This window comes from Aspergillus piperis (assembly GCF_003184755.1).
Source record: "Aspergillus piperis CBS 112811 unplaced genomic scaffold BO85scaffold_24, whole genome shotgun sequence".
NCBI classification, from domain to species: Eukaryota; Fungi; Ascomycota; class Eurotiomycetes; order Eurotiales; family Aspergillaceae; genus Aspergillus; species Aspergillus piperis.
Window position 1 is genome coordinate 176,344 of NW_020291614.1, and position 16,728 is coordinate 193,071.

Here is a 16,728-nt window from a genome sequence, read left to right on the forward strand (position 1 = left end):
TTCACACATGCGAATTCAGTTGGCGTTCAACCATCTTCGGTCCCCTTATTTATTGACTAATATCCTCATTTCGTCTAAAACGCTGCCCTCGTAAAGCGGAACAAACCAAGAATGAAGATCAAACATGTTAATGGCGTTGATTACTACTATAGATAACTTTCCAGCCTACTAGACAGAACAAAATCCAGTTATTCAAAAAGACTTTTGAGGTGACAAGCTCAAATATTTGGAATCTCAAAGATATACGTGATGCTTCCGACGCAAATGCTCCCGCAGGTTATCCTTCCGGTTGAATGATTTGTGGCACTTGGAGATTGTGCATCGATATTTTCCGGGAAAAACATGTTGTGTTTCAATATGTCGGCTCAGTGAGGCTTTGCTTTTGAACCCCCCACTGTATTTGCAGCCTTCCCATACGCATCTGATACTATTGAATAGTCAGTGAAGCTGAGGAGGATAACAAAATAAGAAGACAATACCAAGCCTTGGGTTTCCTGGGAGATATATTGTGGACTTCCGGCATCGGCATTTGATATATACAAACGCTCTGATCGACATTGTGCATTAAGGATTGGTCCAATATCGGACATTGGTAGGCGTTTTGTAGGGGTCTGCCATCGTGTTGATAGCACCCAGACAACATGACATTAGCCATCTCGCTCGATGTCCCCGTATCAGCCTGAAAGACCACTGGGGCCTGTGTATAATCGAATAGGGGCGGTACTGAGGTTGGCTGAAGGGAATGATTGAACATTAAATGATTGATGGTTGAACTGTCCTGTTTCTCATATATTGGGAAGAGCGAATCCTGAGCAATATTTCGTGTGGATTCTAAGGGCCATCCAATCAACTGGTCAGCGCCTTGTCTCCAGAGCTCGGGCGCACACCTGTCGATATCGAACGGAGTCCACGACATGACCAAGCTATTGAGAGGGATAAAGGCCAAGGAGATAATTGAAGAGCGAATAGCTCTCGAACCTGGAGAGCGTTGTTGCTTTGAGGAACAAAAGGTTTAGAGGGATAGAAAGGGGACTTATATATACAACGCTATCGGGGGTTGATGACCTGGGCGAACAGTTCATCTACCACACTAGACTTTCCAAGATATTGTTCTTGTCAGTGAACGTTTCGTGCCTCATCGCAAATTGGATGAGAACCAATCAGCGTATTCCATCGTCATCTTGCTTTGGATTAAAGAAGCACATACGGAGATCCGTTTTGCATGACTAGGGTTGGCGCTGATCGCGCCGATCAGCGTAGTGGGCCCCCAAATTTGGATATCAGCTAATCACTGAATGGGATTCCTTTGCGTCCAGCCACAGGGCTCTAGACGCTTGCCCGATCATAGCATGTCAAACAAGGTGGGCGGGGCACATCCCCAGCTCACCAAATTTTGATTATATCCAATCAGGGCTCCTCGGGCCGCATAGTGTGCATACTTTGGCACGATCATGTGGCGGTGATGACGTGGAAATCAGGGGTTTACAGCCTCCGAATACCTCGCTCAGCCTTACCTCCGCCCTAGCCCACCCGGAAATAAATACTTAGAATGTTCCAACGTAGATTCATCATAGACTCAACTCCGGATGCGATCTATAACTCCTGTGCTCCTCAACTCTGCCATTCGATAGACTCTCATCCCTGACCGGCACCATGGCGGATGCAGAATGGGAGGCTCATAAGGCAGAGATCGAGCGCCTTTACATCAGAGAGAACAAAAAGTTAGAGGAGGTCTTGCAATTCATGGAAACAACATATGGATTTCGCAGAACGTATGCACTCCGACGCTCCTGTGAACTATGATCGGTCAATTTCTCACATTGTGCAGGAAAAATCAATACACGGCAAGGCTTAAGAAATGGGGTTTCAAGAAATATCGCATGGGCGCTCTCAAGTGGAGACACGTCAATCGCGAAATACAAAAGAGGGCAGCTGAAGGACAGAATCTCGAAGTCTGGTTCGATGGTGTCTATTACAATCCAAAAACAGTGCAATTTGAGATCCATCGTCAGGGATTTCAGAGAGAGATTGACAAGTATCGTCGAGGTGAGCCTGTCCAGAAATTAGTTAAAGATGCTCAACTCAGATGATTGACACAACATAGAACCATTGTCCCCAACACCTGAAGGACTTATTGTCTGCTCTCCTGGTCCGTCGATCTTCCAAATTACATGGCCACAGAATCTCCCATGGTTCATTTTCTCTAATACTGCGCTAAGCAGATTACAAAACGTCCCGAGTAAGACTCACATCTAACAAATACTTTGAGATTGATTAACAGTAACACGATGCAGGCAACCTATTTATATCACTGGAACAACTTCCAGGGGTTCGGGAAAAGGACCTATTTTCCCAAATCATCGAACGTGGTCTCATCGATTCTCTCGGCTCGCTTATGGTCGGAAACCATGCCAAAGTGCTGCGCACCGGACGCAATAGCTCCAGGGTAGCAGCAGCTCTGAGCTCAATAATGCCTGAACAACACGAAGGTCAAAGCTCTTACGTAGCTGAAAAAATTTGTGGTCTCAGAGGTGGCAGTGATGCCGTGGAGCGCTTACAAGTGGCACTTTTTCTGCTTTCCAACGGTTTTAAAATCGGTGAGCCTGATGATAAGTCTTGGCATTCAAATATACGAAAACCCTTGGAGGAATACACGGATGACGTGACGAATAGGGACTCCGATGATGAGACGAACGACAATTTCCATGATAAGAAGCGAGGAGTGCCCAGTATCAGCAAGGAAGATCAAACGATCATGGCAATCTTCTATCTATCGGGCCTGAATACCGTCAGCAACCTCAAATATCTACTTTCTCTCCCCGGTGCAACAGCACATGCTATATCGCACAAGATATTTGCAAGTGCGGTGAGATCACAGGACGTAAGAACAGTTCGGATGGCTTTGAAAGCTGGTATGAGCCCTGATACCCCAGTTATCCATGATGGTTTTCCTATGCCACCTTTGATACTGGCTTCCAGATTCAGAGACCACCGAGCAGCACTTGACATGTGCAACTTGTTCCTGTCCTATGGTTCTGGATGTAAGGATATCAAAGTGTTAGAATGGGCGCTTTTAGAAGCAATCCGCTCAAGAAATATTGAGCTCCTCAAAATCTTTTTGGCTCGAAATATTCCTATATCAGGAGAGGCATTAAGCGCCGCAATTAAGACGGGAACCCCATGCCTTCTCTCTATGCTGCTTGAGATTGACCCCAATATCAACAAACAAAGCGGTGATTTAATCGACCTTTCGATCCTCGGACTTGCTGTGGACCGAAACGATGTGTCTCTGACACAATATCTGCTTGCCTTAGGCGCGGATGTTGACGCAATCCAAGACGTGCTTTTGCGTAGAGACAACATTGTCCAGTCAACCACACTTGGACTCGCGATAAGGAAAGGCAACGACGACATAATCGGTCTTCTTTTGGATGCTCATCCAGATATCAACCACCAAGAGGCATCAGATGAATACATCCCCCCACTCGTCTTATCGGTTGAATATGGTGCCATCAATATCACACAGCGTCTGTTATCGGCGGGAGCAAAAGTCTCTGCTGGTGATGGAATCCAAGGAATGAGCCTCGTGCAACGGGCTCTTGAGAGAAACGATCTCGAAACTTCTAGACTGCTTATATCCTACGGAGCCAGAGTAGAGCCAACTCAGATGGAGGATTACTATACCTCCATCCTGTATGAAAATGTGGAGATGAACAATCTCGACACTACAATTTCGCTATTGAGTTGGGGCGCAAGGAAGAATGAAATCTACAACGAAGTCCCAGACACCATCCTCGGCGCAGCCATAGCAGGTGGGCACTGCGAAATGATTGGATCACTTTCCCAAGCCGGAGCGACAAATACTGGACAAAGTCTGATTCAAATTGGAAATTTGGAAACTGCAATGTACTTGGAACAGCTTGGTCTGCTGCCTGAAATCCTCCATCGCTATGGTCAACCGATACTTGTGTCTGCCATCAAGATGTCCCAAAGAAGCGATGATGGTCTTGTCCGATATTTGCTCGATCGTAATGTCGACAAGCAGCCTAAAAGTGTCGGTCTTGAGCCATTTTTCATGACGGCAAATCCTTCTAAAAAGCAGCCTTGGTTTTCTAGTAGGTGGTCCTGGAGGCGTTTAGATCTCTCCACGGTTTGCAGATCTCCGCTTGCAGCTGCCCTTGATTTCTTAGACTTTCCAGAGAGCCTTTCATTTGCAAAGCTTCTAATTGAACGAGGAGCAAGCATCGGAGATCTTGAACTGACAGCAGCAGTCGAGGATTATCGATGCGGTTCGAAACGTTTCGAAATTCTTCAACTGCTTTTGGACAATATGTCACAGCAGCGTTGTGCTGTCCCAAATGCCTTCGAGAGGGCTTTGGAACATTATCACCTTGTTTTTCTTGTGCGGCGCTTTTTAGAAATTGGTCTTGACCCGGGAGGCAAAGTTGTTGCCAACGGAGCTTTGGATATTATTTTCCTGTACCAGCTGCACGGAGTCATCGACTCCGAAGTTCTCGAATCTATCCTTGAGAGAGCAGTCCTTTGGCAAAACGGTGTGTCACTCGGGGCTCTTCTACATTCTCGAACATGGACTGCGCTTGAAAAAGGACGAGCGCTCACCAGAGCCCTGGATTACCGTCACAAATCCGCTGTACAGGATTTATTGGATGCCGGTGCGGATGTGAATCAGGCGGTCAGGATTACTCATGACTCCTATCCGCCACTTTGGCTCGCCGTTGAGAGGCAGGATATTTCTCTAACTAGACGCCTGGTTGCTCTCGGTGCTGATTGTGAATGGAGCATCTCGTGGAACAAACCCAACCAAAGTGGCAAAGAGAAATCGATCCTCTGCGCTGCAGTGAACACCGGAAACAGGCACATTGTAAAGGTCCTCCTTGACGCAGGAGCAGATGTCAACCGACCAGCCTCCTCTCAGTATGGAAGAACGGCATTACAAGATGCGGTGGAAGAAGGAAATGTTCAAATAGTGGACATGCTATTGGACGCTGGAGCAGATCCTAATCAGTGTGCGGCTGAATTTTGGGGCGGAACAGCGCTCCAATTTGCTGCAATCAAAGGATACATCGGTATCGCTCGCAAATTACTTGTAAAGGGGGCAGATGTCAACGCAAAAAAGTCCTTGCAAAATGGCAGAACAGCGTTGGAGGGTGCTGCGGAACATGGTCGCATTGATATGCTGCAGCTGCTTCTGAATGAAGGTGCAACAATTGTGGCAAGTGGCCGCCGCCAATACATTCGAGCAGTCAAATTGGCAGAAGAGAATGCTGAATTCGGTGCAGCAAAGCTACTCAGAGATCATGGAGGTTGGACTGAGTGGGATGCAAGACAATATGAACATGAGAAGTTCGATTCTGATGAGAATAACTGGGACTCTACCATGTCAATTCCGCACCACAGGAGAACAGAGCAAGATCGGGTATCACCGCGATAAAGCAATTAAGGATGTCTAAATGCAACCTAACCCGGACCTAACGTTCCAAGTTTGTCTCAAGCCGCTTATGTGGAAGTAGTTGAATACTCACGAACATCACCCTTTTCGGAGGTCCCCGTGCCATCTTCATATACATGATGGGTGCGGGCTCGACCATCAACAGGCTTGAATCGGGCACTGAGGATCTTCGCCTTATCCGCGCGGTTGAAATGAGACTGGTGTATAGGGCTGCTGCCATCGTTACGATACCTAGGTGTTTGGTAAGTTGACCAGTCTTCCAAGATTGGACAATTTTTGAACTTATTTGTACAGAATTCAGTAGATTAAATTTTCCCAACTTTCTGATATACGTTTTAGCAGAAGCCTTCTTGAACCGGGAATCTCTGGAAAGCCTTGACTTTACCGCACCTCCTGTCCCATATCGCTTTTCACAGCCCCCTTTCCAATAAGAGGGCATTGCATCCTTGCTATATCCCAATCATTTCGTCAATTCCTGACCGTAGTAGGAAAGGCTCTGGACATGGCGGCTTTTTATAGGAACCAAACGAACGAAGGGATTCCTTAATGCCCAATGCTATGTTCCACCCCTAGACCTTAATTTCTTCATATCGCACAAAACTTGAAACACAAGTATAGAATTGGCCGGATGGTGTAGTTGGTTATCACGTATCGTTAACACCGATAAGGTCCTGGGATCGAGCCCCAGTCTGGTCATTCTTTTTTTCACCAAATTTTTCTTCCCGCAGGGCTCTTTTCTTTTATTGATCGGGGTTTGACATTTTTGGGTTGATATTCGTCTAGTATTATGCTGCATTTTGAATCTATCCATTTTGGTCAACAAATATATCTGGTATCTGAGCTGCCGCCGAATCATGCTTTCAAACCAAATAGCCCAGCAACGAATCTCCTGAGAATGTCAACAATTTCTCAAACATTGGCTTGAGCCCCTTGATCGTAATCATCAAAAGGGAAACGTTCTCGGATAGCGATAACCTCAGCAGGAGTCTCGCTGCTTCAAGCATTTTACTCTTTATCTCAGATGCCAGTCTTCTGGCACCCTTATAATCTTCATTCGGTACCCAGCCCATAATATCGACCCCTAAAGCATGTCGCATCTCTTCCATTGCCACATCGGCCTCTCTCTGCTGCGCATCCAAGTCAACAGTCTCCCGGACATCTTCTGGATAGTCCACCGGCGGAGCAACTTTATTAATCTGGACGATCGCCGACCGGTTCAATATCGAGCGAATGAGCTCAGCACGCAGTGATACTGAGTCTCCCTCCCAAGGTGTGCCGGCACTCTGGAAAAGGCGTTGTCGGAAAATAATTGACTGGTCGAAGATAGCTTTGTAATGATCTTGATTTAGCATTTTAGTCAGGGCGGCGTACAGGAAATGGATCACTCTTCTGCAATGAATTTCCTTGACTGAATTCTGCTCGGAGGGTGACATGAAGTTGTAATCAGAGGGCAGTTTAAGCTGAGGTTGTTTGAGCATTTCTGACTCTGGATCGCCGTAATTCTGGAAGTGAGCCGGAATTCCAGCAACGATACCGAGAGGGAGAATCGCGCAATGCTGCCAGTCTATGAGGCCAGTTATTTCATTTATGTCAGACACGAGGATGTTGTTTGGCTGTAGGTCGGGGTGGCGCATGACTGGTCGATCCAAGGATGGGTTGCAATATCCTAAACAGGATACCATCTCAAGGTAAATGACAAGATCTGTAACGTGGGTGTCTGGTGAAACACGCTTGAATTCGTAGATATCCCTATAAAGGCGCTCATAGGGCAAGCGAGGCTTTGCATAGGCTTTGGCCCAGCTTAGTTCACGTTCGCCAACTGCTCGGAAGATGTCGACGGATAATGACCCTTTTCTCCCGGTAAAGTTAGTGTTATGAGTGTTATGATACCTGATAGAATCACCCACAAGGTCCGAGGTCAATATTTATAATGCTTCTCTCGCCATGCCACCAACTGTAATGAGCTATTGGCCCTATGCAAAACGCTGTGCTGCCCGGCTCCTCTAGCTTTGTCCTCTTTTCAGATTGAAGATCCCTCGAATAGTAGAGACTCCCAGAGGCAGGAACTTCAATGACATCAAACGCGTCTCCCATTCAACTATCTGTGTCATAATCTTATGCTGCTCCTTTTGGGTCATTGAAAACCATCTATGACCAAGAGGAGTAACATCCAACTTTTCCATAATGATGTACTCAACCCCAATCAAATTAGCCTTCGTTGAGCACCAGGCATATACCTCTGGTATGCGAAATCCATGTAGGCGAAGGTATCTCATAGTCGCTGCTTCGCTCGCTACTGTATAATGCTCTGGCACTGTACTTGGATAGGGTAGTCTCGCGAGAACACACTTTTCATCGCTGAAAGTAGCCTCAAATACGCGGTTGTACCCACCCTCTGATAACTTACTAAAGGACTGGAGTTCGGATATTGAATAACCAGATGCACTTGACACGATGTTTTGAAGCGCAAGCACGTCGAATTTTGGGAAGCGTTCCGATAAACGCAGGTGTTCATTAAGGCTACATGTCATTAGCCTGACTGGTATTACATTGGACACTAATATCATAGCACTTACAGCCATCTACCGGAAGTGTAGCGGAAAAGATCCTCGTGGGAGGCGACTGTTGACTGCCGTGCACTTACCCCCTGCCGGAAGAGAGTATCTCCAAGGCTGTGTGACGTGACAACGGTTACCCCTTTATGCGCCCGTATCGGACAATTACTCACTACGCGTAGCGTTTCGCTGTGGTATGCGATGTCTAACCGGGAGATATTATATCAATAAAAACGCTCTAAGACCATAACTCTAGCCGAAGTGCCTGGAACCACGCAGATTCAGCGACACAAGGGTCCAGCACTTTCTCAACCCAAAGACACCAATCATCATCCCATCGTAACGCGCAGACAGTAAGGCAATACTCCCAGTAGCTTGGATACCAACCCGCCTTTTCCCAGTCAAGAACAGTCACCTGTAGCTTTGAGGTATCATGTCCATCACTGTTGTTTACCACCCTTTGGATCTGTATGTTCTTCCGCTGAAAGTCACCATGGGTGAATGTTGGACCATGGCTACGGAGCAAACGCGGTAAACACTGGCGGTAGAAGTCAGCTCGATACGGTGGCCGACCGTCGTAGGTATATTTCCGAGCCATTGCCTCGATCAGAGCATTTTCCGATGTGAACGGTCCATTAATCGACGGTTCAGGGTCATAAGTCCAGAATATTTCATCAAGCAGACATCTTCTGCCTAAACTACCGTAGTAGTCTGGCGGCGTCAAGTGTCGTAGCTCGTTGAAATATTTGTGAAGTGTAGCGACGACAGTTTCCTTTTCTGATGGACTGAGCTGGGGCCATAGGGATAAAAGAGTTTGTCCAGCAATTTTCTCCATAACAATGTAATTTTTGCCAGTAGCGGAGTCCGAATAAAGCGCAAAGACTCGCGGCACCCGTATGTTGTTTGGTGTTCTCTTGAACAAATAACATGTTCTCCCCTTCAACAAGGTTCACGCCCGTTCCAAACTTCACCACGAAATGTTCTCCAATCTCAACTATTCTTCGGCCTCCATACGCCAGGGATATGTCGGGTGCTGCATCGATCTCTGAAGCCGAGGGTAGCGTGTAGGGAATGTCAGGCGCATAGTAGGGTAGTGTGATGGTGGTAGCCATTATGTTGTGCTAAAGGTGAGAGTGGAGGTTGCAAACTCATTGCATCCATGATCAGCGGTGCCCGGTCGGAAATAACGTGATCTAGTAAGGCACTGATTGTGTTCCATGTCATTAGACGCCTTGTCATCTATTAATCTCAACAACAAACAGACTAGAAGCATAGGATAGTACCTTTCACTCTTTTGTTTGATTTTCCAGAATTACTTATATAGAAGACTCATAGAATGTCCTTTAGGAAACTTACGAGATCCATCTTGGTAGTAAGATTAACAGAAGAAACAGTATTATTACATTACTATAACACTATTAACACCCCAACACCTAATTACAAAAACTGGCAATCTGGTTTTCAATCTGCTAGTTCATCCCCTTACAAAGCCGTAATCGAAAGCCTCTTCGCACCCGCATTGCCCGTCAGCAATGCAGACCCACTAGATTGACGCAGATGGTTTGAGTGCTTGGCTGCCTCTTCGACATCCAAGCTGAACCGCCGGGGGCGTTCCCACATGCCAAGTGAATCATCCGCCGTGGACGGCTGCTCCAGCTTGGCCGATGACAAGCCAAACTTGGTTGCAATCTGCTGCACGCGCTCCTGAGCCGCCGACGCATCGATGGCTGCACTTTGCCCTTCCTTGGCCAGACGAGCCTGTGCCCGCTGCAACAGCTCCAGGTGTTGAGTGACGGCGTTGATGGCAGCTGACTGGTCTTCGGTCTCATCGTTCAGCAGCTCTGCCAGGGCTGTCTCATGCAGAGCAGCCGCAGCGAGGTTGTTCCCGGACGCCGTGTACAGTCCGGAGAGCAGCTTGTTCATTTCGAGAGTGACGGGGTCAGAGTTACCCCAGACTTGGCGCAGGTTGTAGCAAATGTCCTTGCCCAGTGTCGTGGCGGCCGTGACATGGCCGCGGCAGAACCGGGTCTCGACCAGGCGTCGACCAATCCAGACAACTGCGGGCAGCGTCCAGGTTTTCTGGACAATCCGGGAGGTCCAGAGGTCGGTGAGAATAACCTGTTCTGTTAGAAGGGAGACCGTATGAATTGGGGATGGGAACCTACCTCGAGATCTTGGAACATCTCGTGTTCTCCCAGCACTGTCACCAGATCGTTGAGCTCCTCGAATGGAAGTTCCGAGAACTCCATAGGGATATCACGTGCGTTGTTCATGACTTCCTGGAGAAGGGTCTTCGACTCCAGGGACATTGCATTGGCCGTGGTAGTCTCAGTGCACTTGTTCACCTGGTAACCGCAGAGGTACAAGCACAGCTTGATGGCAATGAAGATGCTCTCCGTTGAGCGCAATCCATCGGTCAAATGGACGAACGAATGGAACACACTAGTCACATCAGTGGCTTCTTGGAATCTCGACTGGTTGCAGAGATCCCGAACCATGCTGGTGGTCTGGGTGATAATGTTGAGATTGTAGTCATCACGCAATGACTCGCGCCGACACAAGGAATAGAACTGATACACAGCATCCTTCTTGCGGGCTGACTGCGAAACAGAAAGCGTATTGCAGAAGAAGTCGTACAGCTTGTTCTGGGTGCTCTGTGCTGCTGTGCTGCGCTTCTGTTCCGTCTGCAAGCGATGCAATTTCTCGCCAGCTGCAAGGGTGGGCATGAGATCATGACCAGCCAGGCTCTGCTGGAAGACGTTGTACACCTCGCCTTCACGAGACAAGTCGTCCAGAATCTGGCTCGAGCTGCGTGTGCGGCCAAAGACCTCCTCGAAAGATGCTACAAACACTGCCGGTCGGTACTCTTCGAGATTCTTTCGCTGTGCCGCGGGGGTGTCGTGGATGACTTGCTGGTGCAGACTGTCGATAAGCGCCCAGCCCTCGGTATTATATCCACACTCCAGGTAAATCTCTGCCAGCCGGCGGGCGCGATATATCAGGGCGTCTTGATTGGCGGTAACGTGGACGACCTCATCAACATGTTCATTGAGCAGGTCGGCACCTTTCCGACGGGACTCAATGTTGTCCTGCAGAGAGTACAAGCGAGCGATTTCACGTAGCCACATGAGCGTGGTGGGCGCGGAGAGACCCTGCTGCTGCTTGGAGAGTGCCAACTCCTCGATGTACAACGCGCGAGCTTGTTGCGACGTATCCTTGTTGCGCAAGTGAAGCTGGGCCATGCGATGCTTGATGTCCATGGGTAGCGGCTGTGTCATGTCAGGCAGAGAGCGTGACGCCTCCGTGGCAGACACCCAGTCGCTGGTCTTTAGCACCTGTCGGTACAGGTCAATAGCCTCGCTGGTATGCCGGTCGCTGCTAGCGCAGAGCGCCGCGAGATACATGGTTGCATCTCGGGTACGGTGACTAGTCGCTCCATACAGCTTACGGCACAGCTGCTGGTGCTGTGATGCAACCTGGTAACGCTCCTCGTAGCCCGCTTGACCAGATGTACTCTCGAGGATGGCCATGTACCCAGCATAGGTCTTAGGAAGCAATCCTTCCTGCAAAGCACGGTCGTAGCCGTCCTTTTCATCGAAGTGCACCAAGGTCGGCCAGAGATGACGATAAACGTCGAGCGCAGCATCCCATTTCTTGTCTTGCTCGTAAAGGTTGGCTAGAGCCACAGCCGCACGAACACCAGACGAGGAGATCCTGCCCTCACGAACGCAAGCCTTGTAGATATGACGGTAGCTATCTTCGGCCTCCGCACGCCGGTCCAGACGCAAGGCCAGGTCGGCCTCATAATAGCGGCTGTCCAGCGTGTGCTTGTCGTGCGCACCTAGGCGCGAGGCAAAGAACTCGCTCACCTGTCGCAGGAGGATCAACGCCTTGTCAAACTGGAATGTGGTCTCGTAGAACTCAACCACGGTCTTCGTCACTGTAGTAACAGCGGGCACCGCAACTTGGTCTGCGGTAATCGAAGCCTTGAACGCGTTGCCGTAGACAATGGTGGCTCTCTTAACATCCAAGCGACGGAAAATACAGTAGGCGTAGTCAAGGGCAAGACTAGACATCAACGGGGACAGATCAGAAGAGAACTTGGCCTTCGTTTGGACATCCTCGACGTCAGGCCAGGCATGCTTCAGCACAGCCCAGGAATAGTCTGAACCCTTACGCCACTCTTCCTCCCGAATACATTGAGTAGACAACTGGTGACAAAGCATCATGATGGACTTCATGTTGCGGGTATCTCCTGCAGAGGCCAGGCTGTCTATCCACCCGGGCAGAAGCTCCCGGTCTTCGGGAGACATTCCCGCCATAATGTATTCGGTTTCGGCTGTAGTAGCATCTTGGCTGGGGATCATACCCTCGGTAAGTGTCTCCGCCAAGGACACTGCTTGAGATGAGTACACTTGACCAGATGACTGGTAGTACTTCCATATCTCCAGTGCGAGTGCGCGGTCCATATCGGTCAGATTCATCTCCCGCGCTTCACCCCGCAACTCCTCGGCACGTTTAAGCATTTCTGGAGACTTGACGCCACCCTCAGCTTCCAGATCGGCTGAAAGTTCGCGGAGGATGGACGTGGCCCGGTCAGATTGACCCCGACGACGCAGGAATTGCGAGTAGTAGAAAGCAACCTTGGTCTTCTGGTCCCAGGATGTTTTGGAATCAGCCTCACGTGCCGACAGTCCTGTCCAGAGTCGGGACAGCACGGTCTCGGATTTGGACACTTGACCATTTTGCTCATATAGCTGAGCCAGGTAGAGAGAGTAAGTCACCCGGCGCGGGTCGGTCGCATCCATGGAACGAAGCATGTTTTCATACTTGATGCTGGCCAATTCCAAAGCTAGCTCGTCGGAAGGTGCGATATCGAAGTTCTTCGTGAGGAATTCAGCGGCTTGCATGGTCTCCGACGAGTGAGCACCGTAGGTCTTCACAGTCTGGCGGTAAAAGTCCTTGGAAACGTTATATGCCTCATCATTCTGGTTGTTCTCTCGATACATGTTAACGAGGCGATCAAGATACTGGAGCCGCTGGGGGAAGCTGATGTCGGACTTGCCCCAGCCGGTCATCGTCATTTCTCTCAATGTGACAGACTTGCCTCCTCCACTGGTCAGGCGACCAGCGGCCGGCGAGGAGACGAGCATCTGCTCCAGCTCCTGGGTGATTGTGCTGCTTGTTCCCAGCTGACTTCGGCTCACCGTCCAAGCCTGGTAGAGATGATCATTAGCCCAGGAGGTACGCGCCTTCTCAGACGCCCGAGCACTAAGGATCAGACTCTGTAGGACAGCCGGGGAATCGCTTCCGAGCACGACACGGCGGACTCCAACCGCCAATCGATACAGTTCAACAATACTTGACCGACTGAACTGCGACTCACGGTTGGTAAGCTCCAGCTGGGCGAACAACACAGTGTCGGGCAGAGCGCGCCGGAAGGCAGACGGGAATGAGAGCTCGCGGTCGGAGGAAGCCATCGGCGAAGACAGCATGTGGGAAAGCCAGTACCGGGCGGTATATTCAAGAAGCACATAGGCGTCCAGGTAGCGGTCGCGGACCTCCACACTCATTTTGTCCCAGGAGACAGAGATCTCGTCGGATACCGAGCGACGCACCCACGCCAGGCAGCGGATCAAGAGATCGTAGTGTGCATCCGCCAGAGAGAATGGAAGCTCCTGGCGCATCTGGGCTCTAGCCTGGAGGTGCTCGCGGACCATGGGATGGCGGAAAGAAACGAAGCCATCACGCACGGAGATCAGCCGCCCAAGAGGCTGGAAGACATCACGCTCTACATTTGGTGGACGAGTCGAAACCTTAAGGGACTTCAGATCAACAGACAACAGTTGCTCAACCTCAGGGATGCGCAGTGGTCGCTCACTAGCTACTAACCAAGCAAGTAGGCTCTGCGTACCAAGACGGTTGAGGTTGATATTGCGCAGGTGGTAGTCAATGAGATCACCCAACGTGTTAGGCATTCTGTGGACAGCTGTTGTCATTTCATTGTAGGTGGTCTGGTGGCGCACTGCCTCAGCGGCAAGCTGTGCCCACACGAAGCATCCTTGGGAGCGGTTGACAATAGACGTAGTCAGGGACTCACGCTGGGATGGCTCTAGTCCCGAGAAAGAGGAGTCCGAAAGCATGATATCTGTCACGGCTTCTTGAAGATCCTGGTGAGTCGTGGCTGTGTTCATTGCAATCTGGTGCGTACTGGTTGTCTCCTTAATAGGTAGCAGGTCAGTCGACATTGGCCGGCTGAAGATGATCAGCTTCGAGGGGGTGTTCGCGACGGTATCCTGAAGCAAGCCGAGGAACGCGCTGACAGTGGTCTCCGCATGTTTCATTTGATCGAACCCATCGACCACTAGCATGAAGTGGAGGTTGGACTGGACTGCGGTCCTGATGGCTGTCCATAGCTGGCCTTCCACCTGGGGATCGGAAGCGCCGGATGTGGCCAATTCCATAGCACCGGTAACAGCTGCGAGGATGGCGTCCTGGGTCTTGCGACTGCTCACACAATGATCAAGCATCTGGATCAGAATCCCCTTGAGGATACTGAGCGTCAGTGTCGAGATTGGGACGTCCGACCGGATGACGATGGGGATGACGTTCCAGATATCATACTCCGAGGAGGCTTGAAGCCTTTCAACGGTCCACTGAGCCAAAGCACTCTTTCCACAGCCCGGGTTGCCCCGGATCATCATCATGCTACGTCTTCCCATGGCAAACGTGGTCAAATGGGGCTCGAACCAGGTGAATGAGCCGTCAGCCAGGGAGTGGCTATGACCTTCGAGCAGCATCTGGAGCGGACGGTCCTGAAGCTCCAGGAACTGGTAGATAGCAGGCAAGTCGACGGTAGTATGCTGCTTGGCTGTACCAGACTCGAGGACATGGGCAAAAATCTGCCGCCAGTGGGTTATGAACCGATTTGTATAGCGGAAGAACGCGGCATCCACGGCAGAAGTCATCGTCTGCCAATGCTGGGTCCGTGTAGCCTGACGATATTCCGAGGTGACATGAACAACGAGCTCCAGCAGATGGGCATAGATTTCCGCAACCTGCTGCTGAAGGGGCCGTGAAACCGGGAAGAAAGTCTCTTGCTGAAGCAACAGGGAGATGCCCAGTGTGACACGACCGTAGCGGCCATACAGACTCTCCAGGATATCGATATGATCAATTCCCATCTACGGACTCATGTCAGCGATCCGAACGGCGATACTTTGCACCAAAGACCAAAAGGCTTACCTCGAGAAAGAGGAGGTTGGTTCCCCAAATCAGCTTGGTGGCTTCCTCAGCCCCGTCCATGAAGCTGTAGACCGAGTCCCGAAGGGAGCCGACGGCAACGGCCAGCCGAGAGGCACGCCGCAAAGCTCCATCAAGGCGACTCCCGTCTGGGGGCATACGCCGAAGTCTTTCGGCAGCAATAGTGTCAAAGAAGACATCCAGGGTGGGTGATTTAGCCTGGATTTCATTTGCGGTAAGCCCGAGACGAGTCGGGCACTCCTGAGAGACGGTGTTTACCGTCTCCCGCAGGATTGGGAGAGATGCTGTGCCCCCATTGACAGCAAGGGTTCCCTTAGCACGAGTGGAAGCCATTGCTGTATCATTTCAGTCGAGGTTGAATATGGTAGGAAGCATAGCATTGAGCAATTGGGTTCTCAGTGAACGTGGTTGCTGGACGCTATATGAGTTTCCGATTCCTCCGCAAGGATCGATGATGCGAGGACCAACGCTGTAGTCCGAACCCTGAGCAATGCTGACATCATGGGCTTCTTCCCCTCCGGATTGCTTGTCTGCCTCATATCCGTAAGGTCAAACTCGAGGAATTGAGTACGACGCGACCGTGGTTCGGGACGATGAGCGAGTCTACTGCAGGCGGTTGATCGCGCAGGGGAGAAGCCCATCCTGGGCGCGCTGCCAATAGCCATCGATCAGCCCACGTGAAATTGGCGTAGTCGTGGTGTCATGAGCCTCATTGTTGACTCGAAACTGTGGTTAGGATGCGTCATGGAGAAATGTGAAAGTCAATGACATCATGAACGTTAAGGGGATTGTTTGCGTGCGGGCTCAACAATGACTCGACAGGTGAAGTTACGATGTCTTAGAAGATTTGAAGTTATATAAACTGGAACAGACCGATCATGACATTGTTTGTGAAACGTGCCCGTAGCTGCTGCTACGACGGGGATGCCGATAGGGAAAACGGGAGGTGAGTATCGCAGTCAGGGTTACAGTCGTCATGGCGGCAGAGAGCGCGCTGAGACGAAAGCGGCCCGGAGTCACGGGCTCTCCGTCTCCCCACCAGTTGGTCAGCCATCGAGTCGATCCCCACGAATCTGTTGACAGATCAAAAGTTCCAAATATTCTTTTAAATATATGGATCTTTCACAATACTCACAATTGTGCAATCAAGCTGGCCAGATTCCCGTCTTCATCTTTGTGTGGTTATTATTGCAGCACACTACTACTACCCTATTTACCTAAGAAACCAAGCAAATCATTCTCCTTCCGGACTGTGTCGGGAATATACTGGCAGATCTACTGGTGATGGGCTCTTAGAATGATCTGGCCCAGGATGATGGATCTCATCCTTGCCTCGGAAATGCCCGGCAAACTGAGCCGGCCATCAACAGTGGTGGTTCCACGGTAGACCCCAGCCCAGTAGTGAGGACAGCCCTTGGATCGCCTATCTACTGCAAGGCC

At 50.2% G+C, this 16,728-nt stretch overlaps 5 protein-coding genes and 1 non-coding gene across 6 annotated transcripts; 2 read left to right on the forward strand and 4 right to left on the reverse strand.

Moving 5' to 3' along the window:
* Nucleotides 1–1,653: 1,653 nt before the first annotated feature.
* BO85DRAFT_381704 (ankyrin) lies at nt 1,654–5,452 on the forward strand (the record flags this gene model as incomplete). Its single annotated transcript, XM_025656433.1, has 7 exons — nt 1,654–1,772; nt 1,829–2,040; nt 2,105–2,239; nt 2,295–2,613; nt 2,731–4,058; nt 4,140–4,790; nt 4,911–5,452. 7 exons carry the CDS (start codon nt 1,654–1,656, stop codon nt 5,450–5,452), a joined length of 3,306 nt encoding a protein of 1,101 aa, XP_025511287.1.
* Nucleotides 5,453–5,517: 65 nt separating this feature from the next.
* BO85DRAFT_381766 (uncharacterized protein) lies at nt 5,518–5,700 on the reverse strand (the record flags this gene model as incomplete). Its single annotated transcript, XM_025656436.1, has 1 exon — nt 5,518–5,700. A coding segment is annotated over one exon (183 nt), but the record flags the coding sequence as incomplete, so codon positions are not given.
* A 392-nt stretch (nt 5,701–6,092) lies between these two features.
* BO85DRAFT_t256 lies at nt 6,093–6,166 on the forward strand. Its single transcript has one exon. It is a non-coding gene; the product is annotated as a tRNA-Val (tRNA).
* A 213-nt stretch (nt 6,167–6,379) lies between these two features.
* BO85DRAFT_471958 (uncharacterized protein) lies at nt 6,380–9,232 on the reverse strand (the record flags this gene model as incomplete). The annotated part of the gene is made up of 8 exons (XM_025662525.1): nt 8,918–9,232; nt 8,655–8,718; nt 8,057–8,134; nt 7,522–7,990; nt 7,378–7,486; nt 7,168–7,319; nt 6,480–7,083; nt 6,380–6,429 (listed from the first exon to the last, which is right to left on the reverse strand). The coding sequence occupies exons 1-8, from the start codon at nt 9,135–9,137 to the stop codon at nt 6,380–6,382; spliced, it is 1,746 nt and encodes a 581-aa protein (XP_025511289.1). The 5' UTR covers nt 9,138–9,232.
* A 171-nt stretch (nt 9,233–9,403) lies between these two features.
* BO85DRAFT_523650 (NACHT domain protein) lies at nt 9,404–15,621 on the reverse strand (the record flags this gene model as incomplete). Its single annotated transcript, XM_025665372.1, has 3 exons — nt 9,404–10,143; nt 10,191–15,209; nt 15,271–15,621. 3 exons carry the CDS (start codon nt 15,619–15,621, stop codon nt 9,508–9,510), a joined length of 6,006 nt encoding a protein of 2,001 aa, XP_025511290.1. The 3' UTR covers nt 9,404–9,507.
* Nucleotides 15,622–15,981: 360 nt separating this feature from the next.
* Nucleotides 15,982–16,386, reverse strand: BO85DRAFT_504650 (uncharacterized protein; the record flags this gene model as incomplete). Its single annotated transcript, XM_025664307.1, has 1 exon — nt 15,982–16,386. A coding segment is annotated over one exon (222 nt), but the record flags the coding sequence as incomplete, so codon positions are not given.
* Nucleotides 16,387–16,728: the final 342 nt, after the last annotated feature.